Source organism: Sapajus apella, unplaced genomic scaffold (assembly GCF_009761245.1).
Source record: "Sapajus apella isolate SASKATOON/1434 unplaced genomic scaffold, GSC_monkey_1.0 scaffold82, whole genome shotgun sequence".
Lineage (NCBI taxonomy): Eukaryota > Metazoa > Chordata > Mammalia > Primates > Cebidae > Sapajus > Sapajus apella.
Genome location: NW_022437022.1, coordinates 6677286 through 6705085, shown reverse-complemented (window position 1 = coordinate 6705085; position 27800 = coordinate 6677286). Strand labels below are relative to the sequence as shown.

Below are 27800 nucleotides of genomic sequence, written 5' to 3'. Positions count from 1 at the left end.
CAGAGAGCCAGGTGCTGTTCCAGGAGACAAGGAGGGGAGACAGAGCCAGGTGCTGCCCCAGGAGACATGGAGAGGGGAAGGAGCCACGTGCTGCCGCTGGGTCTGAGCATCCCTGGTGAGAAGACGTGGCTTCTGGCAGAAGTTCCTATGTTTTCATAAAGGGCGAGGGTTTACTGGCCAGTGTAGGGCTGTGCTGAGGAGGGGTGGAGGTCTGAAGCCAGGAGACACAAAGTGGACAAGTGAAGTGGCCTGGTGGGGGTGGCAGAGGGGACTGGGTAGGCAGGTGGGTGAGGAACGTGGGCAGGTGGGCATGCCCCGTGGCCTGGCCTCGGCTTCCTTCCTTGACTCTTGGTTGAAAAGATCAGGTGAGAACAGCGCGATCCTAGCAAGTAATTTGCCCATTTCATCTCGAAAAAAGGAGAAGAGAAACAGCCCTGTATGGCTACACTATCAGAGCTGAATATGGCACAGGAAAGCTTCCATGATGGTTGATGAGACTGTGGTAGGCAGGAAGCCCGGTTTTGGCACAGTCTGGTCAGTGGTGATAATGATGCCATCTGCTAAATATGAAGTTAAGGCGAGGGGACAGGTGTGAGAACTGGAGAGGGGCTGTGGGCACTGCCTGGCTGAGCTGTGATGCTGCTGAGAGCACTCAGACTCCTCTTCAGACCCGGCAAGGGCTGCGGGGCTCATTGGGACAGATGGGCTGGGCGGTGCACTGGGTACTGCTATCCTGATAGATCCTAGAGACAGTGGCATGGTGGCCCCCGACTGCAACCCTTGGCATCCCACCATGCATGTCTGACCCCAGATTTCAACCTCACTGCCTACCCTCCATGTCTCCTTGTCTCTGAAGGTTTGGCCGTAAGCTGTGCCTCCTGGCCACCGTGCTAGTCAATGCTGTGTCGGGCGTGCTCATGGCCTTCACGCCCAACTACATGTCCGTGCTGCTCTTCCGCCTGCTGCAGGGCCTGGTCAGCAAGGGCACCTGGATGTCCGGCTACACCCTGAGTAATTATGCATGGGGCTGAGGCAGGTCCGGGGTAGAGTGGGGGGCTTGTTTGTGGGGTCAGGGAGCTTGGGGAGCACCAGTTCCTTGTTATGTGACTAGGGCAGGACATGGGGTAGAATGGCTTCCTCTCCTCTCTTTTTGTGTCTGAGATACTTAAATGATCACTTAGATCAGTGATCTGCTAATTAACTAATCTCTAGGGGGAACAAAAGACCCCATGCTGATGTGCTCACAGCAGTCAGGAGCGGGTGCAGAAGAGGAGACAAGTGAGAGAATATTCTAGCACCTTACATAATAACCAACAACTCCTTAAAAGAAATACAGCAAACTTGACAGGCTTGAATGACACTCAAGACTTAGGAGAGAACACAGGAGCCGATAGCAGAAGAGCCAGCCATCAGGGTGTTGAAAAGTTGAAGTGTGAACCAACACGAGGAGGTCTACATGTCAGCCTTTTTTACTTTCAAATATTCTGTGAAGGTTAAGAATACAAAACAAAAAACCCTTTCCCGGAGGGAGGTAGCCTAAGAGTCACCTGTACTCCCCAGGCCCGTGGACAGGGCACAGCACACAGCAATGAGGATTAGCCACGTTTGCTCTTTAGTGGAGGAGAAAAAGCAATAGCTATGTCTTGTCGTCTTTGTAAACAAGGTACTATCACTTGGCATTCAGGGAGCTCATTCACAAGGGCCAAGAGGATCCCCCTCCTGCCTTGAGAAGCCATGAACAGGCTGGTGAGCTGAGCTGGCTCAGCCCCATGCATGTGGAGCCTGTGACAGGCTCTGCTGCTCCACACTGTTCCACACATGGTTAGGGGGGCCGGCCCAGGGCCACATTCAGGCTCCAGCACCACCCGCAGCCCCTCCTCCCACGACTCCCTGATTTCCTTTCCCCTGTTCATTTGTGTTCCCCATAACACATATCACGCTCTAACATAGGATTGCATTCACTTATCTGTGGCGCGGATCGTCTGCCATCCCTCATGGCAATGAGGCCTCCAAGGGCAGGACTCTATCTCCTGTGCCCACGACGCACCCCAGACACCCTGAACAGTGCCAGGTCCCCAGTAGGCACTCACCGATATTTGCTAAATGAATGAACACCCCTGGGGTCCTGACAAATATTCCAGCTGAGTCTGGAGCTGGAGCAAGGTGTTGGGGAGGAGAGACCCGTCGGCTGAGTGCTGACACAGGCAGAGGGAAATGCAGATGGCGAAGGAGCAGGTGCAGAAGGGGACAGTCAGGGAAAAGCCAGAGAGCGAAGCAGCCTGGTGGATCTCCTGGGCCTTCTCTTGATGGGTCCGCGGACCCAGGGAGAAGGGGAGGTGTGAGCGCGGCTGTGGTTTGGGGGAAGGAGAAATGGGAGACACATAAGAGAGAAGCCTGGGAGCAGGTGGGGCTGGGCCAGGCCGGGCGTGGGCTCCCGATGGGGAGACTAGCCGGAGGGGCCCGGAGCTTCTGAACGCCCCGCGTGGGGCTTCTGTGCTGCGCTCCTGCGAGGAACCCACATAACGACCACGCCTCCTGTTTCAGTCACAGAGTTCGTTGGCTCGGGCTCCAGAAGAACGGTGGCGATCATGTACCAGATGGCTTTCACGATGGGGCTGGTGGCGCTGACCGGGCTGGCCTACGTCCTGCCTCACTGGCGCTGGCTGCAGCTGGCCGTCTCCCTGCCCACCTTCCTCTTCCTGCTCTACTACTGGTGAGGCCCTTCCTCCCGCCAACCGGGAAGGGGCACTGGCCACTTCTCCGGCTGCACTTTCTGTCCCCTCGTGGGACCGGGCTCATGGAGTGGGGGGCGCCAACAGGCTGTCCTACAAAGGCCGTGGTGTCCGCACGCATGACGCACGGGGCTGCACGGAGCGCGGGGTGTCCCACACACACACTGCACGGGGCTGCACTGAGCCGGGAGCCCGGGGTGTCCCACACACACACCTCACGGGGCTGCACGAAGTCGGGGGTTTCCCACACACACACTGCACGGAGCCGGGAGCCCGGGGTGTCCCACACACACACCGCACGGGGCTGCACGGAGCCTGGGGTTTCCCACACACACACACCGCATGGGGCTGCACGGAGCCGGGAGCCCGGGGTTTCCCACACACACACCGCACGGGGCTGCACGGAGTCCGGGGTTTCCCACACACACACCGCACGGGGCTGCACGGAGCCGGGAGCCCGGGGTGTCCCACACACACACCGCACGGGGCTGCATGGAGCCCGGGGTTTCCCACACACACACCGCACGGGGCTGCATGGAGCCGGAGCTTCCCGCCACTTGTACTGTTTAGGGTGTTCCGTTATTACTGGGCGACCCTGGTTATGCGTGGAGCCATCCTCAGACACAGCCTCTTTAGATTGGCTCCCCCAGATAAAGGTGAGCCATGCCAAGAGTCGGACAGAAATCCAGGGAAACGCAGGGCCTCAGAATGTGCATCTTCCAGAAACACCAGGCCGAGCCTGGCTCCCAGGTGAAGGAGGGTTTTCCGTGGGCTGCTCGGTGGCCTTGGGAAATCTGTATCAGCGACTGGTCGTGGGAAAGCCTCCATACGTGGCAATGCTACTGCAATGGCCACCACTCCCGATGGTCCCCTAGAGCTCCCCCAAGGTGCTGCATGAAGTCAGATGTTCTGCTCTCTTCTTGGTCCTCTCGCTCTTCCCCTCTACTCTTCCGTGCTGCTGTCATCTCTCCTCTTCTCCCACGTCTTCATTTTTATATACTATTGGTGTTATTAATAAGGCTCGGAAATCCCTCTCATCTAGCCATAGAGCAGATATCTGATCTTAATTGAATGAATGAAAGAAGGAAGGAACAGCAGTCCTGCTCAATGCAGTGTTCTCTGGGGAATGTGCACACCAAGCCATTAGGAAACAGACCAGTCCAAACAAGGTGTTAATCATATTAGCTGTGAGTGCTCTGCAGGGTCTGAAGGACAAAGAACTCCACAGGTCAGTTTTTATTGTGGTGGAGGGAAGAGGGGGTAGCAGAAAGGGCCACAGAGAGAAATTTCTCATCCCTCCACCTTTTGTCTTAGTTGTGCTGAGAGCAGATGTCATCTGTGGGTGACACTAGAGTTAACTCAGTCTCTCTAAATGAAAGCCGGCCTCTAAGAGTTGTACATGCATGGCTGGGGAGTTCTGAGGAGCCTGCCCTCCCCCAGCTTCGTCAGTGTGAAGCAGGGGTCTGTCCCGCAGAAAGGCGGTGTCTGCATGGTCAGACAGGGTGAGGCAATCAATGCCTGTGAGTTTTCAGAAGATCCTTCTGCCAGAGAGGCCCAGTCTTTGAGTTGTACGCTCCTCATCCCATTTGAAATAGACAGCATGGTGTTGATCTGATTTTAAGTGATGGTAAATACATTTTATTTTGTTTGGGAAGTACTTTGAAAAGTGTTCAACAGCGCTTGTGTTAGCTGGAGACATCCTGTTGTCACTGGGTGATGTACATGGAGCGTCTCCTCTGTGAGTGTTTTCCCTGGGGGACAAGGGCTGCCAGCATCCAGGAGAGATGAGACCCCTGCTTCACGGAAGGAAGGCTATGTAGGAAGTGATGGCTCCCTTTTGGTCTATAAATCTTAGGTGAGACTAGGAGCATGGGTGACCTACAGAGCTCCCACCTGGGCCACATGGGCAGGGCACAGTGACCCCAGGTCCTCAATTTCTTGAGGGTTACAGTCCCAATGTGAGGAGGGCAGGCTGCACTAAGCACCAGCATCTCCCTGCTCAGGGCTGGACATCAGATGAATTCCGGGGAAGTTGCCGGGTAGTGATGCGTGGTGTCCGCAGGTGTGTGCCAGAGTCCCCCCGGTGGCTGTTATCACAAAGGAGAAACACTCAAGCAATAAAGATAATGGACCACATCGCTCAAAAGAATGGGAAGTTGCCTCCTGCTGATTTAAAGGTGAAGTTTAGGAAGGGGTGTCTCACGTCACGGAATCTGGGGCTGAGCTCTGGTGCAGAAGGTTCATCTGGGGCTGCCAGGGGAAGTGGCAGAACCTCTTCCTGTCATGGGCGTGAAGCACAGCAGTGGCAAGGCTGACCTTGCTGGGGCTCCCGGGTGGCTCTGCTCGCAGCAGCATGGATGTGGCTGATGTTCTCCCTTTCTCCTAGATGCTCTCCCTGGAAGAGGATGTCACCGAAAAGCTGAGCCCTTCATTCGCAGACCTGTTCCGCTCACCCCGCCTGAGGAAGCGCACCTTCATCCTGATGCACCTGTGGTGAGGAGCTTTCCTGTTTGTTTTCTGAGGTGGAATCAGCATGATCTCCCAAACACTGGGCTACCGATTAGAGACAGTGGAATGCTCAGGTCAGAAAAGAGAAAGGAAGAAGGAATTTTATTGTAGTTGTGAGTAGTCAAAGAGCTCATTTTACTTCTCCTTTGGGGATTGAATAATATGAAAAAAGCTTCATTTTAGTAAGGAGAATTTGTTACCCATGAGAGGGCACTAGTGGGATGAGTGAAATATGAGAAAATGTTTCTGGGGCTGCTTCCGTTCCATGTGGCCTCATCTTCTGGGAATAGCCCAGTCCTGACCCAGCGTCAGAAGGTGGATGAGAGCTCCCGGAGCTTTTGACGAAGAAGTTCAATTCCTCATATCTAAACACCCTACAGACCCTACCTGAGTGTCTCTGTGCATTTGTTACCTGTTGACTAGAAAACTCACACCCACATGGACCCACTCACACACGTCTTGCACAGTCCCACAGTTTGCATGCTCCCCCAGCTGCTGTCATGAGCAGGAATCCCTTGCCCTCCTCCCTGAGAGGATGCTGGCTCACCACCTCTGCACAGGGCTGTCGCCTCAGCAGACAGTGAGGGCCCCGCAACTGCGCTCTGGGCCTCGGCCCTTTGGCCGGAGCAGCTCGGCTATGCAGGTGCACTTGTTTGCCCCTGGGGTCCTGCACCCAGCCACATGCCGGGCCCATGAACCTTTGCAAATAGCCCCATGTGCCTAGCAGGCTTCCATGGATACTCATGGACTCAGCATGGTGGCTGGGACTGGCCACTGCGGTGGAAATAGCTGCCTGCTCTGCTGCGCTGTCCAGCCCCGATAGTCCCCTCAAGGAAGCGTTTTTGACTCTTCTGTTCTCTTACCCCCACCTCCAGTTCTCTGGCAAGTTCCATCAGCTGGCTTGGAACTGCCTTTGGAAGCTGCTACTTCCCATCGTGGGCACCCTGGGTTCCCTTGCTGGGGCTGTAGCCTTGTCCTTGTCACTAATTCATTGTATAAATGTCAGCTGTTGCATGGACATTTCTGCAGCACCTCTTACCTGCATTGCTGCAGGCACCTTCTGGGTGGCTGGCTGGCTTCACCCGCACTCCTCGGTGCTCCACAAAGCAGGCAGAGGCATTCCTTAGAGCTCGGCGGGCCTTGTCTCTCCCTGTTTACCCTTCGCTGGCTTTCTAATCATTGAGAATAAAGTCAGATCCTTTTCTGTGGCCCCCAAGGCCTCACACCATTGGCCCCAGACACCCTCTCCTACTGTCCTACTGGAAGTCATGACTGAGACTTGGAAGGTCTGTCCACCATGTCCTGGCTGTGTGACCTTCCAAAGGGCCTGAATCTTTCTGTGACTCAGTTTCCTCCTCAGTAATGGGAGTAGCGATAGTTCCTATCTCACAGACGTATTGGGAGGATTAGTGAGATGATATATGTAAATGACATAGAGGAGGGTACAGCAGCGATGTGGGAAATGTTCAGTGTCAACGTTCCTTTTTTGTTAATACGTACATGCAATTCATGGGCTCTGCCCACGGGTGGCAGCCTGGCACATTTGTTAACCGGCTTGTTGACAGGAACATCCAGGTTGTACGTCCCTTCCTTGTCAGTAATATGACTGTTGTCTTCACTTGGCTAAATGGCACAGAGGCACTCAGGCTAATCTAAACGCACTGAGGTGCGGGCAAGCGCCTTCCTTCTTGTTCCCTTGACCTTTGTCTAATCAGGAATAATTTAGGACTAGTAACGAAAGCTTCCCAATGCTTCTTTAGGCGAAATTTTCTCAAACAAGGCAATACACTCCTTAGAAACATCCATTTCATCTCGGTTTTGGAGCTGATAGGCAATTTGCATGCTGGGGCAAGAGAGCAATTTCTTGTTCCCAAACCTCTTCTCACAATGTAAAGACGACTGTAAAAGCTTTCCAGCTTCCAAATGATATTTTCCCCCCAAAGTGACACATGAGGTGTTCTACATTTGGCGCAGGTGAGAGCGATTTAGCTAGGCCTCAGGTCTGTGTGCCATATTCTGCAATGTTGGTATATTTTCTCAAATATGGACTGAGGGGGTGTGCAGTGGATGGAAGAGCACAGGTGAATCAAGGGCGCCCACTAAGGACAGCTCTGTGAGGGGCAGGGAACGCCATGGTGCAGTTGGAAAACCTGGCCCAGGCCTGTTTGTTATGCCCTGGGTCCTCCACCTTGGAAAGAGGATGATGATGAAGACAATGACAGCTCGTCTTTACTGAGTGCATGCTGTGTGCTGGGAACTTAAACTGGCATTTTTGCACACTAACTCAGCAAGTGCTCAAGGCAAACCACTGTGGTAGGCACTATTATGATCCCCTTTACAGGTGAGGGAACTGAGGCCCAGAGAAGTTAGTTAACTTCTTCAAGGTGACACAGCTCATAAAGCAGTCCGGCACCTGAACTTGCTCCCTCACTTCCTGCCCTCTCCTGCCCACCTCCTCGTAGGCCTGTTGGAGTGCGAGATGAGGTTACACACGTGCAGGGCTGGGCGCAGAACCAGACGTCTAAGTGCAGTGAACAGTAGCCATCACCACGTGCGATCTCTAGGAGACTTGGGGACATGTCCTACGAGTCATACTCTCACATCTGTCACGAAGAAAATGTATCATCAAGGGCTCTTGTAGACATGCTTTCTGATATTTACTCCCCTCTCCTCATATTGCTCTAGGACATTCTAAACCAAGTGACTCACACTCCTCTCCAGCTGGGAAGGGCTTCTTCATCAGTCTCTGACTCATGTCTTTGACTTGAAACCCCCTCTTGGCTCAGGTTCACCGGCTCTGTGCTCTATCAGGGGCTCATCCTGCACATGGGCGCCACCAGCGAGAATCTCTACCTGGATTTCCTTTACTCCACTCTGGTTGAATTCCCGGGGGCCTTCATCACCCTCGTCACCATTGACCGCGTGGGCCGTATCTACCCCTTAGCCGTGTCAACTCTGTTGGCGGGGACAGCCTGCCTCGTCAAGATTTTTATCTCACCTGGTGAGTTGTCTGTTTTCACAATTTCCCAGGCAATGGAAGGGGAGAATATTGTAACCCTTTGATAAGCTTCTGGAATGAGAACAAAGACGAGGTGCTACCTTTGTCTACAATTTTTAAAAAATTATTATTTTAAATTGAGGGGCTGGGCACAGTGGCTCACGCCTATAATCCCAGCACTATGAGAGGCCGAGGCAGGTGGATCACCTGAGGGCAGGAGTTTGAGACTAGCCTGGCAAACATGGTGAAAACCCGCCTCTACTAAAAATGCAAAAATTAGCAGGGGTTGGTGGCACGCACTTGTAATCCCAGCTTCTTGGGAGACTGCGGCAGGAGTATGGCTTGAACCCAGGAGGGGAAGGTTGCGGTGAGCCGAGATTGTGCCATTGCACTCCAGCCTGGGTGACAGATATTTTGTCTCCCAAAAAAACCAAAAGCCAAAAAACAGCAACAACAAAATTAAATTGAGGTTTAATATACATACAATCAATAAACTATAAGTGCGTGACTCCATAAGCTTTAAAAAATGTATACACCTGGGCAGCAGGATCCAGATAAAGACGGAGACCATTTCCAACTCCTGCAAAGCCTCCCTCATGCTCCTTCACAACAACCCCCGCTGCCCCTGCCAAGGTCATCACTACTCTGCCCCTGGTCACTACAGATTGTGTCTGTTGATGACCTTCATACAGATGGAACCATACCAAATACACTATAAACTATTTTTGTTGTTGTTCTTGTGTTTTGAGACAGGATCTTGCTCTGTTTCAGGCTGGAGTGCAGCAGTGCAATCACAGCTCACTGTAACCTTGAACTCTTGGGCTCAAGGGATCCTCCCATCTCAGCCTCCTCAGTAGTAGCTGGATCTAGAGGTATAAGCCACTATGCCCATTTAATGTTTTTATTTTTTGTAGAGATGGGGTCTTACTATGTTGCCCAAGCTGGTCTCAAACTCCTGGGCTCAAGCAGTCCTCCCACCTCAGCCTCCCAAAGTGCTGGGATTACAGGCATGAGGCATTCATCACTGCACCTGTGTGATCCACCCATGTTGTCACATGAGGGTGTAGTTGGCACTTCAAAAAAAATGATTGTGTAGCATTCCATTGTGTGAATATGACACTCTGCATCCATTCTGCTGTTGATTGTCACTTGCGTTGTTTCCAACATTTGCTACTCATTGGGACTAAAGTCATCCTTGCACACATATCTTTGGGTGGGCACATGCTCTTATTTCCCTTGGGTACAGGTCTGTGAATGCACTTCCTGGGTCCCAGGGAGGCATATGCTTAGTTTTAGCAGACACTGCCAAACAGCTTTCCAAAGCAGTGAAACCATTTTACACTCCTCCCAGGAACACATGGGAGTTCCAATTATTCCAGATCCTCCCAACGCTTGATATGGCTCGTCTGTTGAAGTGTGGCCATTTCAGTGGATGTATACTTTAGCCTATAATTCTTACAATCAAAGATAAACCAAGCTGCATTTAAACCTAAAGCAGATGAACTTCAGTCAGTTTTAATTTGAGTACATACATTGCCTTTCACATTCATTGGATACGTTGTAAAATAAATACAAGGGCAGATTTGCTCTTTTCTCAGTTTTTATTGCTCGTGCTCTGCACTTGTTGGTTTTGTGAGTCATTCTGGCAGGCTTTTGTGCAGGGTATTGTAGAGACTTCCCGTGAAGTCTGTATGCCCAAGAACCAGGCTGTGTAGGTCAGGCTGGAAAGAAAATGGGGTGGGGAAAGAAAGCTGTTTTCTTTTTCCTCCTTTCGTGGAGAAAGAACAGAGAATGCAGGAAAAGGGGCAGCATAGATCTGAAATAGATTTTACTCCCTTTCTTCCCCACCTCTTGGTTTCTGGAATCTTGGGTAAGACATGATGGATGGGCAAACTTTTAAAAGTTAACAGCATTGAGTGCCAAGAAGGAGGGTGACTGAGAGCTAAGTCTGTTCAGTTGCCACCTGGACAGAGCCCAGGCATCGTCCTCTCCCTAGCCCCCTCCCCCCAGCTCCTGCCCTCCCCCCATCCCTCTGTCTTAGTCCTTATCACGTTTTAGGACAGTCATTCATTTCTCCTGCAGGAAATATCTCCAGGCCTTCTATGTGGCTGGCAGATATCTAGGTCCTAGGATTTCAACCATGAGCAAAGCAGAGAGAGTTCTTGCTCCATAACTGGATTGCTCTGGCTGCTGTAATGAGTGGCCCTGGTGGTACAGAGTGGAGACATGGTCAGTTCTCTGAGGCCAGGGATGCTGTGCACCTCTAGGTCTTTAGCCTGTGAACGAGGACCTCCCTCGAGGCATCAGAGTGAACTCCTTGCCTTTTATCTTTTAGAAGCTAGATGGGGTGTGGTCCTTAATGGAAGGCTCAGCTTGGCTCCTGCACCAGGGCTGAAAGCTGCAGGAGCCAGAGACTGTGTTTCACCCATGAGACGGGTGAGGGGCACTCTCGTTTGGAACCTCCTACTGGCTTAGTGAAATGAAACAAGACTTCCATAAATACCCAGTATCTGTGGACAAGAGTCAAGCTGACAACGTGTCTGTGACCCCAGAGGCCTTTATAGTGAGCTGTGTGTCACAGGGTCACTTGCATTTCAGTGCTGGAGGTAACCCATGCAGAGCAGATGATGGTGGTTATTAAGGAGCTGAGGTTCTTTCTAATGAAGCCAAATTATTTGATCAATCTCAATAGGGAGAGGGCTTTCTGGGCCTTTGGGTGGTCAAGAGCCCCATAGCAGCCTGCCAGAGTGAAACAAGGGCACACTTCCCTAATTCTCAGCCTCTGAGACTATTATGAAAGACGTTTTCATTAAAACTGTATTGGAAATGAACATTAGATTGAGGATTAGAAATCTGTTTTGTTAATTTGAGAACTACTGTTAGGGGGATTATGTTATTGAGTTCTTTCTGTGTTGCAGGAACTGAACTAGCAGTGGATGCTATCATATAATAAATGAAAAGCCAACTTCAAAATTCTGTGGTCACAGTGGACATTTGACACACATCAGCTCTAAGTCTCATGATGATAAGCTGCGTGTCATTATTCCTATTTTACAACTCAGTAAACCAAGCTGAGATTCAAAAAGCTCCTTCTTTCCCCCACACAATGGAGTCTTCTTGAATATGTCATAATCAAATCCCCAAATCTCTTGAGACCGAGTTTACTTATCTCAAAATGAAAACGTTAGATAAGACAACCCTCCAGGCTAACAGCTCTAACAGTCCAAGCATGACCCACCGTGGCCTATCACCAGTAACTCGGGGAAAAAAACCCCCATCCACCACCCACACCCTCTTTGTGCTTCCCTTCCAGATCTGCACTGGTTAAACATCATGATCATGTGTGTTGGCCGAATGGGCATCACCATTGCAATCCAAATGATCTGCCTGGTGAACGCTGAGCTGTACCCCACATTCATCAGGTGAGTGCATAAACAGGGTAGCCAGTGAACTGGCTGTGAACCCACCAGCTCAGTGGGGACCAACATTTCCAAGATGCTTCCTCAAGATTTCCCCAAGCATTGCTCAGTTTGGACATTGAGTGGCATGGTTAATAAATCCCATTCAGAGAGATGGGGTTGAGCATCAAGAGACGGTCAATCCATTATTATAGCTGAGAATGTGAAATGGGACCTTGTGAGCTGACGGATGGGGTCAAGGTTGTTCTGTACATACAGCAAGTACAAGAACGAAAGGTGGCTAGTGTAGAGAAGTGAGCACTGGATAGGGAGCTGGGAAACCTGTGTTGTAGCCCTGTCCTTGGCACTAATTCAGTGTATAAATGTCAGCCGTTCCATTGACACTTCTGGGTATCATCTTCTTAACCAGCTGACATTTGTATGGGGACACACAAGTATTTCCACACATGAGATTCCATCAGCACCTGCATTTGTTCTTGGGTATGGTTATCCCCATTTTATATATGTGGAAGCTGTGATTTAGAAAGGGAAAGAGACCTTCCAGGGCTCAGACAGCTAGAAGGAAGCAGGGCTATGGTAAGGACCACATCTTCCTGACCTGGAACCCTGTGGTTTTCCCATTACAACACATTGCTGTTCTGGAAACTGAGGAAATTTTCAAAATTGTAGTAAAATATACATAATATGAAATTTACCATCTTAACCACTTTTAAGTGTACAGTTCAGTAGTGTTAACTACCTTCACACAACCAAGCTCCAGAACTCTTCATCTTGCAAAACAGAAACTCTGTACTCATTAAACAGTAACTCCCCATCCTCTTCACCCTCCAGCTCCTGACGAGCACCTGTCTACTTTCTGTTTCTGTGAGTTTGGTTACTTTAAGTACCTCATATAAGTAGAATCATGTCTTTGTATGACTGGCTTGGATCACTTAGTGTAATGGCCTCAAGGTTCATGTATGTTGTAGCATGTGTCAAGATTTTCTTCTTTTTAAAGGCTGAGTAATATTCTATTATATATATATATATATATACCACATTTTGTTTATCCATTCATCTGTCAGTGGACACTTGAGATGCTCCACTTCTTGGCTATTGTGAATAATACTGCTATGAACATGGATGTGCTACTATCTCTTCAAGGATTCTTTCAGTTCTTTGGGGTGGAATATCCATAAGTGGAATTACTGGATCATAATGTAATTCTATTTTTAGTTTTTAGAGGAACTGCCATACTTGTTTCCACAATGGCTGCATCATTTTACATTCCCACCAACAGTTCACAAGGGTTCCAGTTCCTCCACATCCTCGCCAACACTTGTTATTTTCTGTTTGTCTTTTTGATAGTAGCCACCCTAATGGGTTTGACGTGTTATCTCATTGTGGTTTTAATTTCTCTGAGGATTAATTATGTTGATCATCTTTTCATGTGCTTGTTGGCTATTTGTATATTTTGTTTGGTGAAATGTCTGCTCAAGTTCTTTCCCCATTTTTGAACTGGTTTTATTGTTGTTGAGTTGTAGGAACGCTTTACATATTCGGAGATTAACTGTGTCAGACACATGATCTGCAAATATTTTAACCCATTCCACAGGCTATCTTTTCATTCTGTTGATTGTGACCTTTGATGCACAGAAGTTTTTTATTTTGATGTAGTCTAATTTATCTTTTACTTTACTTTTGTTGCCTTTTCTTTTGGTGCTGAAGAACTTGTTTTTTTTTAAAAATCAAGCTTATTGAGATATAATTGACATAGAGTAAACTTCACCATTTCTAACATGCAGTTTGATTAGTTTGACCACACACACACACACACACACACACAGAGCCATGTGTATATAGTTATTTAGCCACTGCCACAATTAGAGACTATTTCTGTCATCCCCAAAAGGTTCGTCACATCTCTTTGCAGTCAGTGCCCTTTTCTTCTCTCCTCCAGACCCTACAGGTTTAGCTTTTCCACAATGAGCTGTAAATGAATAATAGGGCATGAAATAATAGTGTGTTTGGCTTTCTCACTTAGCATGGTGTTGCACACCTAGTTGTTGCATGTATCAGTGTTTTGCTTGTTGCTGCTGCGTAGTACTCCAGCATGTGAATGTCAGTGTGCCACGATTCATACACTGTTTAGCTGTTCACCACTTGAGGGACATTTGGACTGCTTCAGAGTGATTCTGATGCAGATGCTGTAGACATTTGGGTATAGGTCTTTGAGTGGATGCATGTTTTCATTTATGTTGGGTAAAAACTCAGGAATGGGATTGTTAGGTGCTATGGTAAGTGTGTGTTTAACTCTGTGAGAAACTGTCAGACCGCCTTCCGAAGTGGCTGTGCCATCTTGTGTTCCCACCAGCCATGTTTGAGGAATCCCGTAGATCCTCATTCTCATCAGTGTTTGGTGTTGTCAGCCTTTTTTTCTTTTTTCTTTTTTTTTTTTGTCTGAGTTGGAGTTTCACTCTTGTCGCTCAGGCAAGAGTGCAGTGGTGTGATCTTGGCTCACCGCAACCTCTGCCTCCTAGGTTCAAGTGATTCTCCTGACTCAGCCTCCTGAGCAGCTGCAACTATAGGCATGCACCACTGTGCCTGGCTAATTTTTTGAATTTTTAGTAGAGATGGGGTTTCACCATGTTGGCCAGGCTGGTCTCGAACTCCTGACCTCAGATGATCCACCCAGCTTGGCCTCCATCAGATGATCCACCCAGCTTGGCCTCCCAAAGTGCTGGGATTATAGGCATAAGCCACTGCACCGAGCCAGGTGCTTTCAGCTTTCTAAAAGTTGTTTTGGGGGAGGTAATAGTATTATTGTAACTTTACTTTATCTAATTGCTAGTACTGTTGAGTATCTTTGCCTGTACTTATTGCCTTCTGTATCTTGGAAGACTTAGTATTAAATGGAGATTATTTTAATTATAAAATAAATCATTTTATTTAAAGTTTTTAAAAATTGTAATTCGTTAGACATTCTGTTTGTTACCTTAAACTCTTTTTCCTCTGTATAAATTGTTTCTTCTCCTTAGGTCATCTACGTCATCATACCAACAGTTTCTAAAAAATACCCCAGCTCCCCAGTCTCATCTTATACTTGCACAGTGCTCTGAGCCCTTCAGTAAAGCCAGAAGACATCAGGATGGTGTTGATTCACTCTTTCCCGACTAATCCTTTATTAAGAGCCCATGTCTGAGACTCTCACTTGTAAAAAGTTACTTGGACTGAGTAAGGGAGATGAAGGCAAATTAGAGAGAAAGCCTTCTATATTTGGCAGTTCTGAGCCCGGAGTCTAAAATAGCCAGGCCAAACAATTCCATTGTCATGGCCACCGGGCACAGGGGACTGACTCAAAATATAAACCATGCAACGTATTGAGTGCGTAGTTCTCTAGGGAAAAAGGCCAAGTAACCCATCCCCAAGGAGCCCTTGACCGCTTGCGGAAAGCCTGTGTGAAAAGCATTCTCACTCACTAGGGAAGGGAGGCTAGATGTTCACAAAAAAGCTCTCAACTTGTTACATACACACACAGGTAAGGCAGTCATTCAAGTTCCAGTATTTCTCATCGATTGAATCAAATTTAAATTGCAGAAAAGGGATAATTTCTGTGACTTTATTACGTTATAAGCAGTCCGAGTTTAGACAGTCTCTGTGTAAACCATTTTGACCCTGCCTCTGTCCCAGACGGCTTCAGAGTTGGACTGCTCTGCCCCCCATCTTTGTGTAGCACGTGTTGTAAGAAGATTGGTTTGGCATTAATGCCCACTGCCTCACTTTGAAAATGATCTTTCCATTTTTATCTCTTCACTATCTTATGAGGTCCTTGAAAACACAAACTACGTCATACTCTCTGTACCTCACAAAACCCTTCCATAGCCCCACTCACTACATGCTGGAGAATGACTCAATGAAGTACACAAACATCTAATTTTAAATAAGGGACCCAGTTCCCTACTTCTTCTAGCTTCTCTATACTTGCTTGCCATTTTTTTCCTTTTTAACAGTAATCTTTTATTAATAGTAAAAAATAATGGTTTCTTTTCTTGCACCTCTTGGAAATCACACAAAACTATCAGAAAAATGAGGGAAAATGCAAATGCATTTGAAACTAAGATAACATGAAAAGACAATCCACAAGAGGAAGGGCTGCCCAGTGCGTGAGGTCTAAGGGGGTCTGAGAAGACTCCAGGAAAGGACACCTGTGACAGCAAATCATAGACGAGGCCACCAGCTTTCCAAAGTAGACAGTGTGCCTTGAAGGGTGGGAGCCATGATCTCTTGTCTGGAAGAACAGAATGATGGGTGCGTGGGCTGGAGGTGGAAGCTCCCTGCCCTGTACGTTGTGTGGCTGTAGGTGAAGCAGGGAGGGAGATGCTGTAAAAGAAGACGCGCAGGAACTTTCAGACAGCAGTTACTGAGAGGCGGGTGGAGGAGATTAGTTCCACACCGTCAGCCCCTGTAGATCAGGAATGAGTGAGCTAAAAGCACCTAATCACATACAACTCTGGTTAAAAAAAAAAAAAAAAAAAGGATTTCTACTAGCCCAGAATATGGCCTGGCTGCTTCCCCACAAATCCTTCTAGAAATGGCTGAAAGAGGAAGAAATCACAGTATGAAAAGACGAATAATAAACCAAAAAGTAACTCACTCAGGAGCTACACAAACATATCGTGAGAAAAAGGGGGAAATGGGCAGAAAAAGCAAAAGTCAAATGAAAAATACTTACCAGAAAAATACCATCACAAACTAGATCAGAGTTCTAACCAAATACACTACTCAGTGCAAAATATTGATAAATCAGTCATCTCTATAAAAATAAGTGTTTAAAGCAGAGATATAGTTCTTCAGAGACTATAGGGCAAGACAGTAGAAGACATTGAAGCTGTCTTAAGAAATAAAAAAAAAATTAAGAAGAGAAATTTTTGCATTTGAGAAACGAAGACCAATTTACACACAATGCAAAGAAGAATAAATATAGCAAGGGAAAGGCAAGACAGGACAAGGAGTTGCAAAGTAAAACGGAAATAAGAAATAAGCAGAGTTTAAGCTGGGCACAGTGGCTCGCACCTGTAATCCCAACACTTTGGGAGGCTGAGGTGGATGGATCATTTGAAGCCAGAAGTTTGAGATCAGCCTGGCCAACATGGTGAAACCCCATCTCTACTAAAAATACAAAAATTAGCTGGGCATGGTAGTGTGTGCCTATAGTCCCAGCTACTCAGGAGGCTGAGGTAGGAGGATCACTTGAACCCAGGAGGCAGATGTTTCAATGAGCCAAGATAGGGCCACTGTACTCCAGCCCGGGCCACCGAGGGATATTCTGTCTTTAAAAAAAAAATAGAGTTTAAAAGGTTCTATGTATGCATATATGTATGTATGAATGCAGTCTGTAGCCCTTTTGGTAAAAAAAAAAAAAGATATATATACACCCCCCACTCACACATACACAATAAATATACTTCAGGAATACATCTGAAAATAAAAGAATGCTTCAATCTATAAATTAAAGGGACACATGTAACAGGGAAAACTGACCCAGTGAACAATATTAGGACATATTTTTATTTGATTACTATACTTTAAAGATAAAGAGTCATCAAGGAGCCAGGCTGCAAGTTTGTCACCTATATAAGGAGAACAAATTGGTATCATTTGATGAAGACAGTCAATGCCTGCAATGATCGCAAGAAAATAAAGTGTAATTTTACCAATGATTTTTATTATTATTTTTTGAGATGGAGTCTCTGTCACCCAGGCTGGAGTGCAGTGGCATGATCTTGGCTCTCTACAACCTCTGTCTCCCTGGTTCAAGCCATTCTCCTGCCTCAGCCTCCCCAGTAGCTGGGATTACAGGTGCCCACCACTACACCTGGCTAATTTTTGTATTTTTAGGAGAGACGGTGTTGGTCAAGCTGGTCTTGAACTCCTGACCTTAAATGATCAGCCTGCCTCCGCTTCCCAAAGTGGTGGGATTACAGGTGTGAGCTACCATGCCTGAATCCAATGAACTTTATTTGACAAAGCTCTCATTTCTATATAACAGCAATAGCCAATCGTTTAAAATTACCTCAAAGAATATGGTTCCTATGATCCTTTCCCAAAAAAAGCTGTTAGAAAAAAAATTCAGTAAATATAGTGACAAATGGAGTAATGTGTCAGAATGATTGGTAGGGATCATTGAATTTGATATTAAAATGAGTGTATTTTTGGCTACAAAACAGAATATAATATCACAAATATGACAATAAAGAAATGTTATAACTAACAAAGATTGAAAAGGAAAAGGAAAGAGAATGTTGGAGATGGTGTAATGCACTGATTTCTTCAATACACTTTTTTTTGGGGGGAAGCGTATTGTTAAAAACTGACAAGTTTAATTTGTTCAGCAGCAATATATTTTTAAAAACTGATAAGTAATATCTTAGGTATATTTTAAGATACAAAGGAAAACCCTATAAGTAATGATATAATCAATGAAATCAGGTAATGGAGGGATGGTTTGAGGAGGAAGTAGAACTATACTAATTTTGTGATTGTTCATAATGGAAAGTTAATCAATACGGTCTAAAGGAATGGTATTAATTATATTATATAAGGTTATACAGGTAATCATTTGAATAAATTACAGCCCTTCCAAATTATCAGGAAAAAATACACATAACCAACGTATACTGAAAATGAAAGACACCAGAAGCAATAAAAAGCTGTGGTGTGAACAGAAGGTAGAATATAAATAGATGATAGCATTGACATGATAGAATTGACATGATAGAATTAAGACCAAACATTTCTGACATTTAAATAAATGAAAAGAGGCTTAAATCCTTTATTGGAAAAAAAAAAGATGACTACCTTACTTGATTACAAAGCAAAATCCAACAATATGCTACATGTATGAAGTATAACTGTTCCTCAGAAAAGCTAAGAAGGAAAGAATGCACAAAAGCATACTAGGGAAATATATAGCAAGAACCATAATCTAATCAAAGTTGAATTTATGGGAAAATGTACTAAATAAGATAAGGAGGGCCCTAAATAATGATAAAGAAGGAATCCACAATGATTTTGAAAGGGGATCTTATAAAACATTTAATAAATAGAAAATTCCAGTAACATTTAAATTGCTCTAAACCATAGAAAAAGGAGGACATTTTCCGAGTTAAAAAAAATAAAATTAGCATAATATTGGTATCAAAGAACAACAAAGATAAAGGAAACTACAGTACAGACAAATATTTATGAATGTTGTTTTAGAAATTCTAAACAATATATTATCAAATGGTGGAGAACATTAAAATAATTACTATGCTATGTCAAAGATGAGTTACTCCAGGAGTGCAAAGATGGCTTAGTATTAGAAAATCTCACAGTATAAATCATGTTTATAAGTAAAAAAAGAAAAATTATATTATTATCTCCATAGATACTGAAAGGCATTCAATAAAATTTCCACCTCTACATTTGTTTTAAAATTTTCTAAGAGATGATATAACCAAATACATCATCAGGATATAGGTCATGGAGAGAGGGATTGGGAAGGAAATATAAATATATGAATTTTGTAATTAGTCATTGTAGAGAGTAAGAAATTATGCAAATAATTTCAATTGAAGAAGCTTAAAAATAATACCCTAAAGGATAGAACGTTTCCTGATTTATTATTCCTAATTTAATCATGTTTTCAAAACAAAGCTCGATATTGTTTGTAGGAATACAAAATTGAGCATGGAACAAAGTGAAATTTACAATTTTTAACATCCAATCAAAAGTTACCAGACATACAAAGAAGTAGGAAAAGAGAACCAATTTTGAGGAGAAAAATAAATAAATTCAAACTGACCTAGAAATGGGGTAGATGATAGAATTAGTAGACAAGAACATTAGAACAGTTGTGATACCTATATTCTGTGTGTTTAACACCTAGAGAAAAGATTGAGCATGTTAAGTAGAGATAAGAATAAAAAATGTTAAGTCTCAAATTAAACTTCTAGAGATAAAAACACAATGTCTGAGATGAAAAATACACCACATGAGTTAACAGCAGATTAAACATTATGGAAGAAAAGATTAGTGAACTTGAAGATAGCAATAGAAATTACCAAAAAGGAAAGACAGAATCAGTGAGCTGTGAGACAATTCAATGCATGTAATTGGAATCTGTAGAAGTGAGTAGAAGGGGTTAATAGAGAGAAATAATGTTTAAAACTTCTTCAAATTTGATAAAAGCTTCAAATACATAGATATAAGAATTTCAATAAATCTTAACCACAAAAAACATCAAGAAAGGCACATTATAAAAATCTTAAAAAGGCCAGCCTGGGCAATATGGTGAAACCTTGTTTCTACAAAGTATACAAAAATTTGCTGGGTATGGTGGTGTGTGTATGTAGTCTCAGTTACTCTGGAGACTGAGGTAGGAGGTTTGCTTCAGCTGGGGAGGCGGATGAGCCGAGATCACGCCACTGCACTCCAGCCTGGGTAACAGAACAAGACCCTGTCTAAAAAAAAAAAATCTTAAAAGGAAATCAGAGAAAAAAGATATCACAAACAAGAACAAAGATAAGAATGACAGCAAATTTCTCATTGGAAATGATACAAACAAGAAGATGGCTGAGTAACATTTTTAAAGTGCCGAAAGAAAGAAAAAGAAATTGCCAATCCAAAATTCTTGACCCAGCAAAAATAATTCCAAAAAAGAATGGAAAATAAAGACTTTTTCAAACATACAAAGTCTGAAAGAATTAATCACCAGCAGACCTACACTACAGGAAATATTAGCCTTGAAAGTCTTTCAGAAAAAAGGAAAACAGTATCAGATGGGAACTACATCTACACAAAAAAATGAAGAGCACTGAAAATGATAACTACAGAGGTAAATGGAAATATTTATTTTTTCTGGTTATTTACTTGAAAAGACAATGGACTGTTTAAAGCAGGGATTGGCAAACTTTTCCTGTACAGAGCTGGATAGCCAATGTTTTAGGCGTTGTGGATCACATGTGGTCTCTGTTCCATATTATTCTTTCTTTAAAAAGAAACCTTTTAATCATGCAAAAATAATTTTTTACTCCAAAGCTAAAAATGTTGTCTTTATAGGCCTGTGGGTTATAGTTTTCCAATGAAAGCAATAATCACAATGTGTTGTGCAAAGGCTGGAGGGAAGATATACAAGTGTACTCTTATAAAGTTCACATATAATCTATGAATGTTACAGTATTACTTGAAGGTATGGTGATCAAAGAGTTAGGTTTACTGTAAACCTAAATCAAAAATTAAAAAACAAAATAATTATAGCTATTAAGCCAACACAGAAGATAAAGTGAAATCATTTAAAATAATTTATGAGAAGGCAGAAAAAGAAAGTAAGGGTTACAAAGGACAAACAGAACAAAAAGAAAACAAATAGCAAGATGATAGATTTAAACTCAATCGTATCAGTAATCACAAGAAATATAAATGATCTAGACACTCCAGTTAAAAGGCAGAGATTGTCAGATTGAACAAAAAGTGAAACCCAACAACAACATGCTGCCTATAAGAAACTCACTTTAAATAACTAAGGGAGAAAGATAGTTTAAAAGTGAAAAGATGGAGAAGAATACTTTATGCTAATACTAATCAAAAGAAAGCTGGAGAGGCTATAGTAATATCAGATAGTATAGATTTCAGAGCAAAGAACACTACCAGAGATGAAGAGGGTCATTTCAAGTAGGCAGTTTCTCTACATGTTTCCCCACTAGCTTTCTTTGTCCTTGATTCCTCAATGCCTTCTGTCCACCCTTCCCTATCTTTCCATGCATGGGGGTAGGGGGGGTCCCTAGTGGAGACTCTTTTCCTCCCATATCTTAACACCTGCTCTGAGCATCCCCAGCAACTCATCGGGTGGAAAAAGCAACGAGTCACAGTTTAAATCTCATTTCCCAAGAAAATGCTCGTCTTAGCAAAGACCAAGGCTTGCAGCCACAGGAAAGGAGCTCTAAGAATTTCAGTGATTAGTCTTATCTTTCTCAACAACTATACATTCAGCACCAGAGTATCCTCGTCAAAACTGCAGATCCCCCGTGGTGCTAGTGCTAGAAGCTAGAATCCATGTTTTCCTTGGGAAGGTCTATTTAAGGCCTGTTACCCCGTGCAACAAATCTCTGGGTCACATGCATAAGGAACCACATTCATTGACCCTTCACCAGCGAATACCAGTGGTGGATCCCTCATTCTGATTAGGTCTCCTTTCTTCCCCATGTGTCTCCTCTAAGGGTCACTTGCTGGTTATTGAGGTGATGGCTTGGTTAGTTAGTCCCTGGTGTAGATCAGCCAGGATTTCCCTCCTTGCTCAACTCCTACTCCCAGAGTCTTAGGGCTTGGATGGGCCCAAATCCTACTAGACTCAGTCACTCCCAGACACTGTGCTTTCCTCACAGGTGATCACAGGTCATGGAGCTGGGAGAGGAGTGAGGTGAAATTGAAATTTAGAGCAGGGAGCATGTGTTCTTTTTATCTTTGTAAGGCTTGTAGCAAGTCTTCAGGAATTACACACCTAAGAGCTAAATATTTGAATGGATAGTTAAAAAGAGGTAGGCTCTCTTCCATTGCATGGGCAATAGATGGCTCATACCCACTTTCCCTTTAGCCTGTTACCTCCTTTCAATACCCTCTGGGCTGGTCCTTATGGCTCCTCCTGACCCCTGCAGTTTGCTTCTGAGGTGTTAAGCACTGGACACCCACAGCAAGCTGCAGGTACTGGTATTGTGTTTGTTTTAGCATCAGTTAACATTTGGAAAAGTGAATCACAGAATTATCATACTTTTTGTCCTCTGTATTTTATCAGGAACCTTGCAGTGATGGTGTGTTCCTCTGTGTGTGACATAGGTGGGATACTCGTCCCCTTCATAGTCTTCAGACTGACGGCAGTTTGGCAAGCCTTGCCTCTCATTTTTTTTGGTAAGACTTTGTGAAGCATATATTATTCCTTGTTTTCCAGCTTGGCAGTCGGCTCAGCGTGGGTGTGACTGAGTGTGAGTACTTGGTCATATCTGTTGAGTGAAGGGAATGATAGCTCTCAATGAGTTTACTGAAGGCTAGGATGGTGCATGCTCTTGGGGTGTCTCCTGGCTTATTCTGTCTTGCTTCATGGGAAAGATAAGAAGCCATTCCTAGAAGGTGGGTCAGAGATTTCTATCCTCTGGCTCTGGACCCCAGTCATTCATACTATAGGACAAAATCTGAGAGACCTTTTGACATAGTCTCCTGATAAATCTGATCACCAGTTCTTACACATTTAACTTATAATTGCTAGAGTCTTGAAGGTGCTGAATTGTCACCTCTCTCCTATATCTAGCGCTTAACAACTGAGAACACTCACAAGGAGTTGAGTGGGAGTCAAAGTTCTGTATCTGCTTTCTTCCTGATACAGTTGGATGTTAAAAGGGAGAGGGGACTCCTACTTCTCTCTCCAAACCTAGGCCAGGAAACTTCCAAGACCCTGCGTACCCACTTCATAGAAGGCAAAAATGGTTGGTTGGTTGCAGAAACTTGCCATGCCTGGGTACAGGTGAATACAAAAAGAAGGGTGGAGGAAGAGATAGGGAAAGGGAGACAGGAAGAAGGTGGGAGAAAGGGAGGTAGAAGGTGAGGGAAAAAAGGAGGGAGAGAGTGATGGGAGGGGTCCACTCTGCCCACGTATAGAATATAGACTGTGCTCCGTAGCTAATTATATGTGTATATGTACCCCAATCAACAAATCCCCTAATACTTAAACATCAGTTACTATGGAACTTTATACTTCTATAGGAGTAAAATGAAGGCGATGTTTCCTTTACTTTGACATTTCGCCAGCTATCCTATTGTTTTAATTTTCTTTTGTAAATGTTCCTCACTTTAAAAAAAAATAGTATCTCTCCCGTCTGTGTTGTCTCTTCCTCTCTCTGGCTAGCTGTGATGATTTCTGTAAATGGCATTGGCTGTGCTCTAATGGCTCTGTTTGCAATCTGTTTCCTTTGAAGCGGTGCTGGGCCTGCTTGCTGCAGGAATGACGCTACTTCTTCCGGAGACCAAGGGGGTCACTTTGCCAGAGACCATGAAGGACGCCGAGAACCTTGGGAGGTGAAGCCCATGGTGCCCAGGACTCTGAGACCCATGAGTCTGACACACCCTCCAAAAGGGGCCTAATTTCACTCCACATTCTCCATTTCCTCTATCTTAAAGGTTTAGGAGAGCTTTACAGATATTTGTGTGTCTTTTTATTATTCCCAGAACTGCTATGAGGGGGAAAAAAACCCACGACAGCCACTGACTTTATGTAAGGAAATAATGAAGAGCATGAGTTGACAGTTACCTGTTCTCAACTGCATGGCAGCGAATGATTTGTTTGTGATGTTGGCTGTGGTGCACCCAGATCCCTAGCTCACCCGGGAGTTAATCACTCTGAGTGGGGAACATTTTAAAATCAGTCTCTGTCCCCTGAGCAATTGTCTCAGATTCTTTAGTGACTTTCTTCACAAAATTCTTGTGACAGAGAGCAAGATTTGCTGGAGTTTCATATTCTAGTCTTAGAGCAATGAAAAAGGAAAGGAAGGAACAGAGCTTGAGGAAGTGGTCTCTCTCCGGATCCTTTACAGGCTCAGTTCTCCGGATTCCCCGGCAAGGATGCCTGTGTCCTTGTGAATAAAGAGGAAAGTCTATGCCATCCTGAGGATCTGGATCTGAACCTAGGTCACCTGACTCAGCAGCCTTGTGACTTCAGGAATGTCATTGAATCTTACAGTTCATTTAATTTCCATGCCTGCAAAATAGTCACAGTAACATTTAGTTTACAGAGTTTCTATGAAGATCCAATAAGATTAAGTAGGTAGCAGTGACTGATCCATTGCCTGGCATGTAGTAGGTGTTCCGCAGAGCTCAGATTTTCTCCATTCTTCTTGCAAACTATACTGTTTCCCCAGTGATCCTCAAAACTGAGTGCAGAAGAAGCACAAATGGAACTTGCTAAAATGCTGAATTCCTTGGCCTTCTTGGTTTTTGACTTAGAATGTGAGCAATGCAACTCAGGAATCTGTTTTAATAATCCCTGCCAACAATGCCCATGCAGATAGGCACTCTGTACACCTCACTTGCAGAAATTCTAGATTTCTCCATAGTGGTAAGGGTGAAACACTTATTTTAACGGTAAATACGTTTTCTAGTTGCTGATGATTTCCTTCTTTTTGATCCCAAATGTTGTGTTATCTGATTTAAAGACATTTCATTCTAGTTTGTTTACAGGCACTTGGTAGCCTTTATTTTTTTTCTTTTTTCTTTTTTCTTTTTTTTATTTTTATTTTTAGACGGAGTTTTACTCTTGTTGCCTAGGCTGGGGTGCAATGGTGTGATCTCAGCTCAACACAACCTCCACCTCCTGGGCTCAAGTGATTCTCCTGCCTCAGCCTCCTGAGTAGCTGGGATTACAGGCATGTGCCATCACGTCACGGGGTTTCTCCCTGTTGGTCAGGCTAGTCTTGAACTCCTGACTTCAGGTGATCTGCCTGCCTCAGCCTCCCAAAGTGCTGGGATTACAGGTGTCAGACACCGCGCCCAGCTTGGTCGTCTTTTAAGGTGTTTTGTTTAATCCCTTCACTACCTCATCCTAACCATTCCCACCCTGCCAGGGGAGGCAGGTACCGCTGCCCAGAACCTGCGCCCCCTGTGCATCTGGGGTTCTTGGCAATACTCTTCACACTTCCTAATATTTGTTTATTTCGTTGCTTGTCTTCTCTACTCTACTATACCAATTCCATATATAGGAGCCATAGTCTATGGCCAGAGTGATCATGTTGATTACTTCTTCTTCCCCACTTGCAAGGGGAGAATATCAGGAATGGAAGTGACTGTAACTCTAGCTCAGCTTCATGGGGTGCGTACTGTGTGTGTCTGCCTCCCTGAAAGCTCCATGTGCGTTTTCACCGAATCCTCCCAAAACATTAGGAGGCAGCTTCCATGGCTATCAGACCCATTCCACAGAGGAAGGAGATAATGACCTGTATCCCGAAAGTCACCAGATTCCAAATGGGATGCTGCCTCCAGTTAAGTGACTGTGTTAGGCAACAACATGATCAACCTTCTACTTCAGGGGTTGGCTGATTCTTTCTGGAAAGGGCCATATTGTAAATATTTCAGGTTTTAGGGTCCTGTGGTCTCTCTTGACACCACTCATCTCTGCCCCTGTATTGGAGAAGCAGCTACAGACAATGGTTGAAGGATGCTATTTATGGATGTTGAAATTTGAATTTAATGTAGTTTTTTTAAGTGCCATGAAATGTTTTCATTTTTTCCAACTATTTAAAATGTAAAAAAAACCATTCGTAGCTCACAGGTGGTACAAAAACAGGCAATAAGGCCGGTTGGGGCCACAGGCTATAGTTTGCTAAGCCCTCTTCTTCTTTGCTGTTTGCTATCCTTATTTTTTATTTGTCTTGACACTTACTCATTTCTGTGTACAACTTTGCGACAGTTTCATCATGAACATACTAATGGCTTATTTATTTATTTTAACTTCAACTTTTATTTTTCGTTGTTACAGAAAAGCAAAGCGCAAAGAAAATACGATTTGCCTTGAGGTCCAAACATCAGAACCCTTGGGCACCTGAGAGAGATGCTTTGTGGAGGATGGAGTGTCGGAGGGATGAAGATGGAGTTATCCTCTGTGGAAATTCCTAGATGCCTTCACTTCTCTGTATTCTTTCTCATACTTGCCTACCTCCAAATTAATATCAGTCCTAAAGAATGGTTTGCATGGGCTTTATCTTATTTTGCTTTCTTTCTTTTAAGTTATCCAAGGCCCTGGCTGTCTTCACCTGTGCATTCATTCTAGGGAAAGCTGCTGGTGCTATTGGTATCAAATACTTAATTATCTAAAGGCTTTTGAAGATCAGTAGAATTTAAATACTGCTAGAAAAGAGGTCTGTGTAACCAGATTCCTAGAATAAGTGTTCTGGAAAGAATTTTTTAGAAAGATAATTGGTTTGATTCACTCTCTGAAAGAAAATGTCTTTGAATTTGTAGGTATCTATGTTGGTGAAAGTCTTTCAACATGTAGATTGCTTGGAGAGTACCATCACCCTTCCACATCCGTGGGTTCCGTATCTGTGGATTCAACCCACTGCAGATTGAATATATTTGGGTAGCTGGGGTTGGTGGCTCATGCCTGTGATCCCAACACTTTGGGAGGCTGAGGCAGAGGGATCACTTGAGCCTAGGAGTTTGCGACCAGCCTGGGCAACAGTGAGAACCTGTGTCTACAAAAAATAGAAAATATTTAGCTGGCCATGGTGGCACACACCTGTAGCCCCAGCTATTAGGGAGGTAAAGGTGGGAGGCTCACTTGAGCCCAGGAATTCAAGGCTGCAGTGAGCCATAATTCTGCTGTTGCATTCCAGCCTGGGCTGTTGCATTTTTTGAGAAAAGGTGAATGAGACCCTTTCTCAAAAAAAAAAAGAAAGAAAATATTTGTGGAAAAAAGAAGATTGCATCTGTGTACACAGACTATTTTGTGTGTCATTATTCCATAAAGAACACTGTATAGCAACTATTTACATAGCATTTACATTATATTAGGTATTATAGTTAATCTAGAGATGATTTAAAGTATACGGGAGGATGTAAACCAGTTATATGCAGAAATGACATCATTTTATATCAGGGACTTGAACATTCTCAGATTTTGGTGTCCATGGGGGTCCTGGAACCAATCCCCATGGACACCGAGGGGCAGCTGTCCTGGTTTTTAGTATGGCGCCTCTGCCAGCAAACCATGTCTTTGTGACATTTACATACACATGACAGACTAAAACATGCTCCTCATTTAAATACCAGAAGCACTACGGCCATTTTAGGGAAGATGTTTCTGCCCCCTTGTCTCAGGAACATTTTATGCTTGGTTTTGATTCTCCTTGGTGATTCTAGAAGGTAAACTCCTGTGCCAACCATGAGATATCACAGTAAATATATCAGAGAGAGTTCACTTCACAATGAGTTATGTGATTCCTAAACCCTATGCCATGATTTTGTTCCTGGAGGACATAAAAACTTTATTTTAAAATTTCTTTACCTGTCAGACAAATCACAAAGATAACAACAGCCAGTCTTTGGGGCATATCAGGAAAAAGCTTCTAACGGGAAATGGAGGCA

At 44.6% G+C, this 27800-nt stretch overlaps 1 protein-coding gene across 3 annotated transcripts in view; it reads left to right on the top strand.

Moving 5' to 3' along the window:
- The window catches only part of SLC22A1 (solute carrier family 22 member 1), a 35076-nt gene extending 8679 nt beyond the window's left edge, over nt 1–26397 (top strand). For 2 of the 3 annotated variants that reach the window (XM_032253141.1, XM_032253142.1), the window contains exons 3-11: nt 857–1011; nt 2545–2713; nt 4795–4909; nt 5119–5225; nt 8027–8241; nt 11552–11660; nt 22468–22580; nt 23642–23741; nt 26194–26397. In XM_032253141.1, coding sequence (XP_032109032.1) covers nt 857–1011; nt 2545–2713; nt 4795–4909; nt 5119–5225; nt 8027–8241; nt 11552–11660; nt 22468–22580; nt 23642–23741; nt 26194–26260 — 1150 coding nt within the window. In that variant the 3' untranslated portion in view covers nt 26261–26397. The remainder of the gene's footprint in view (nt 1–856; nt 1012–2544; nt 2714–4794; nt 4910–5118; nt 5226–8026; nt 8242–11551; nt 11661–22467; nt 22581–23641; nt 23742–26193) is intronic. The other variant, XM_032253143.1, reaches the window with a different exon arrangement.
- The last annotated feature ends 1403 nt before the right edge of the window (nt 26398–27800 follow it).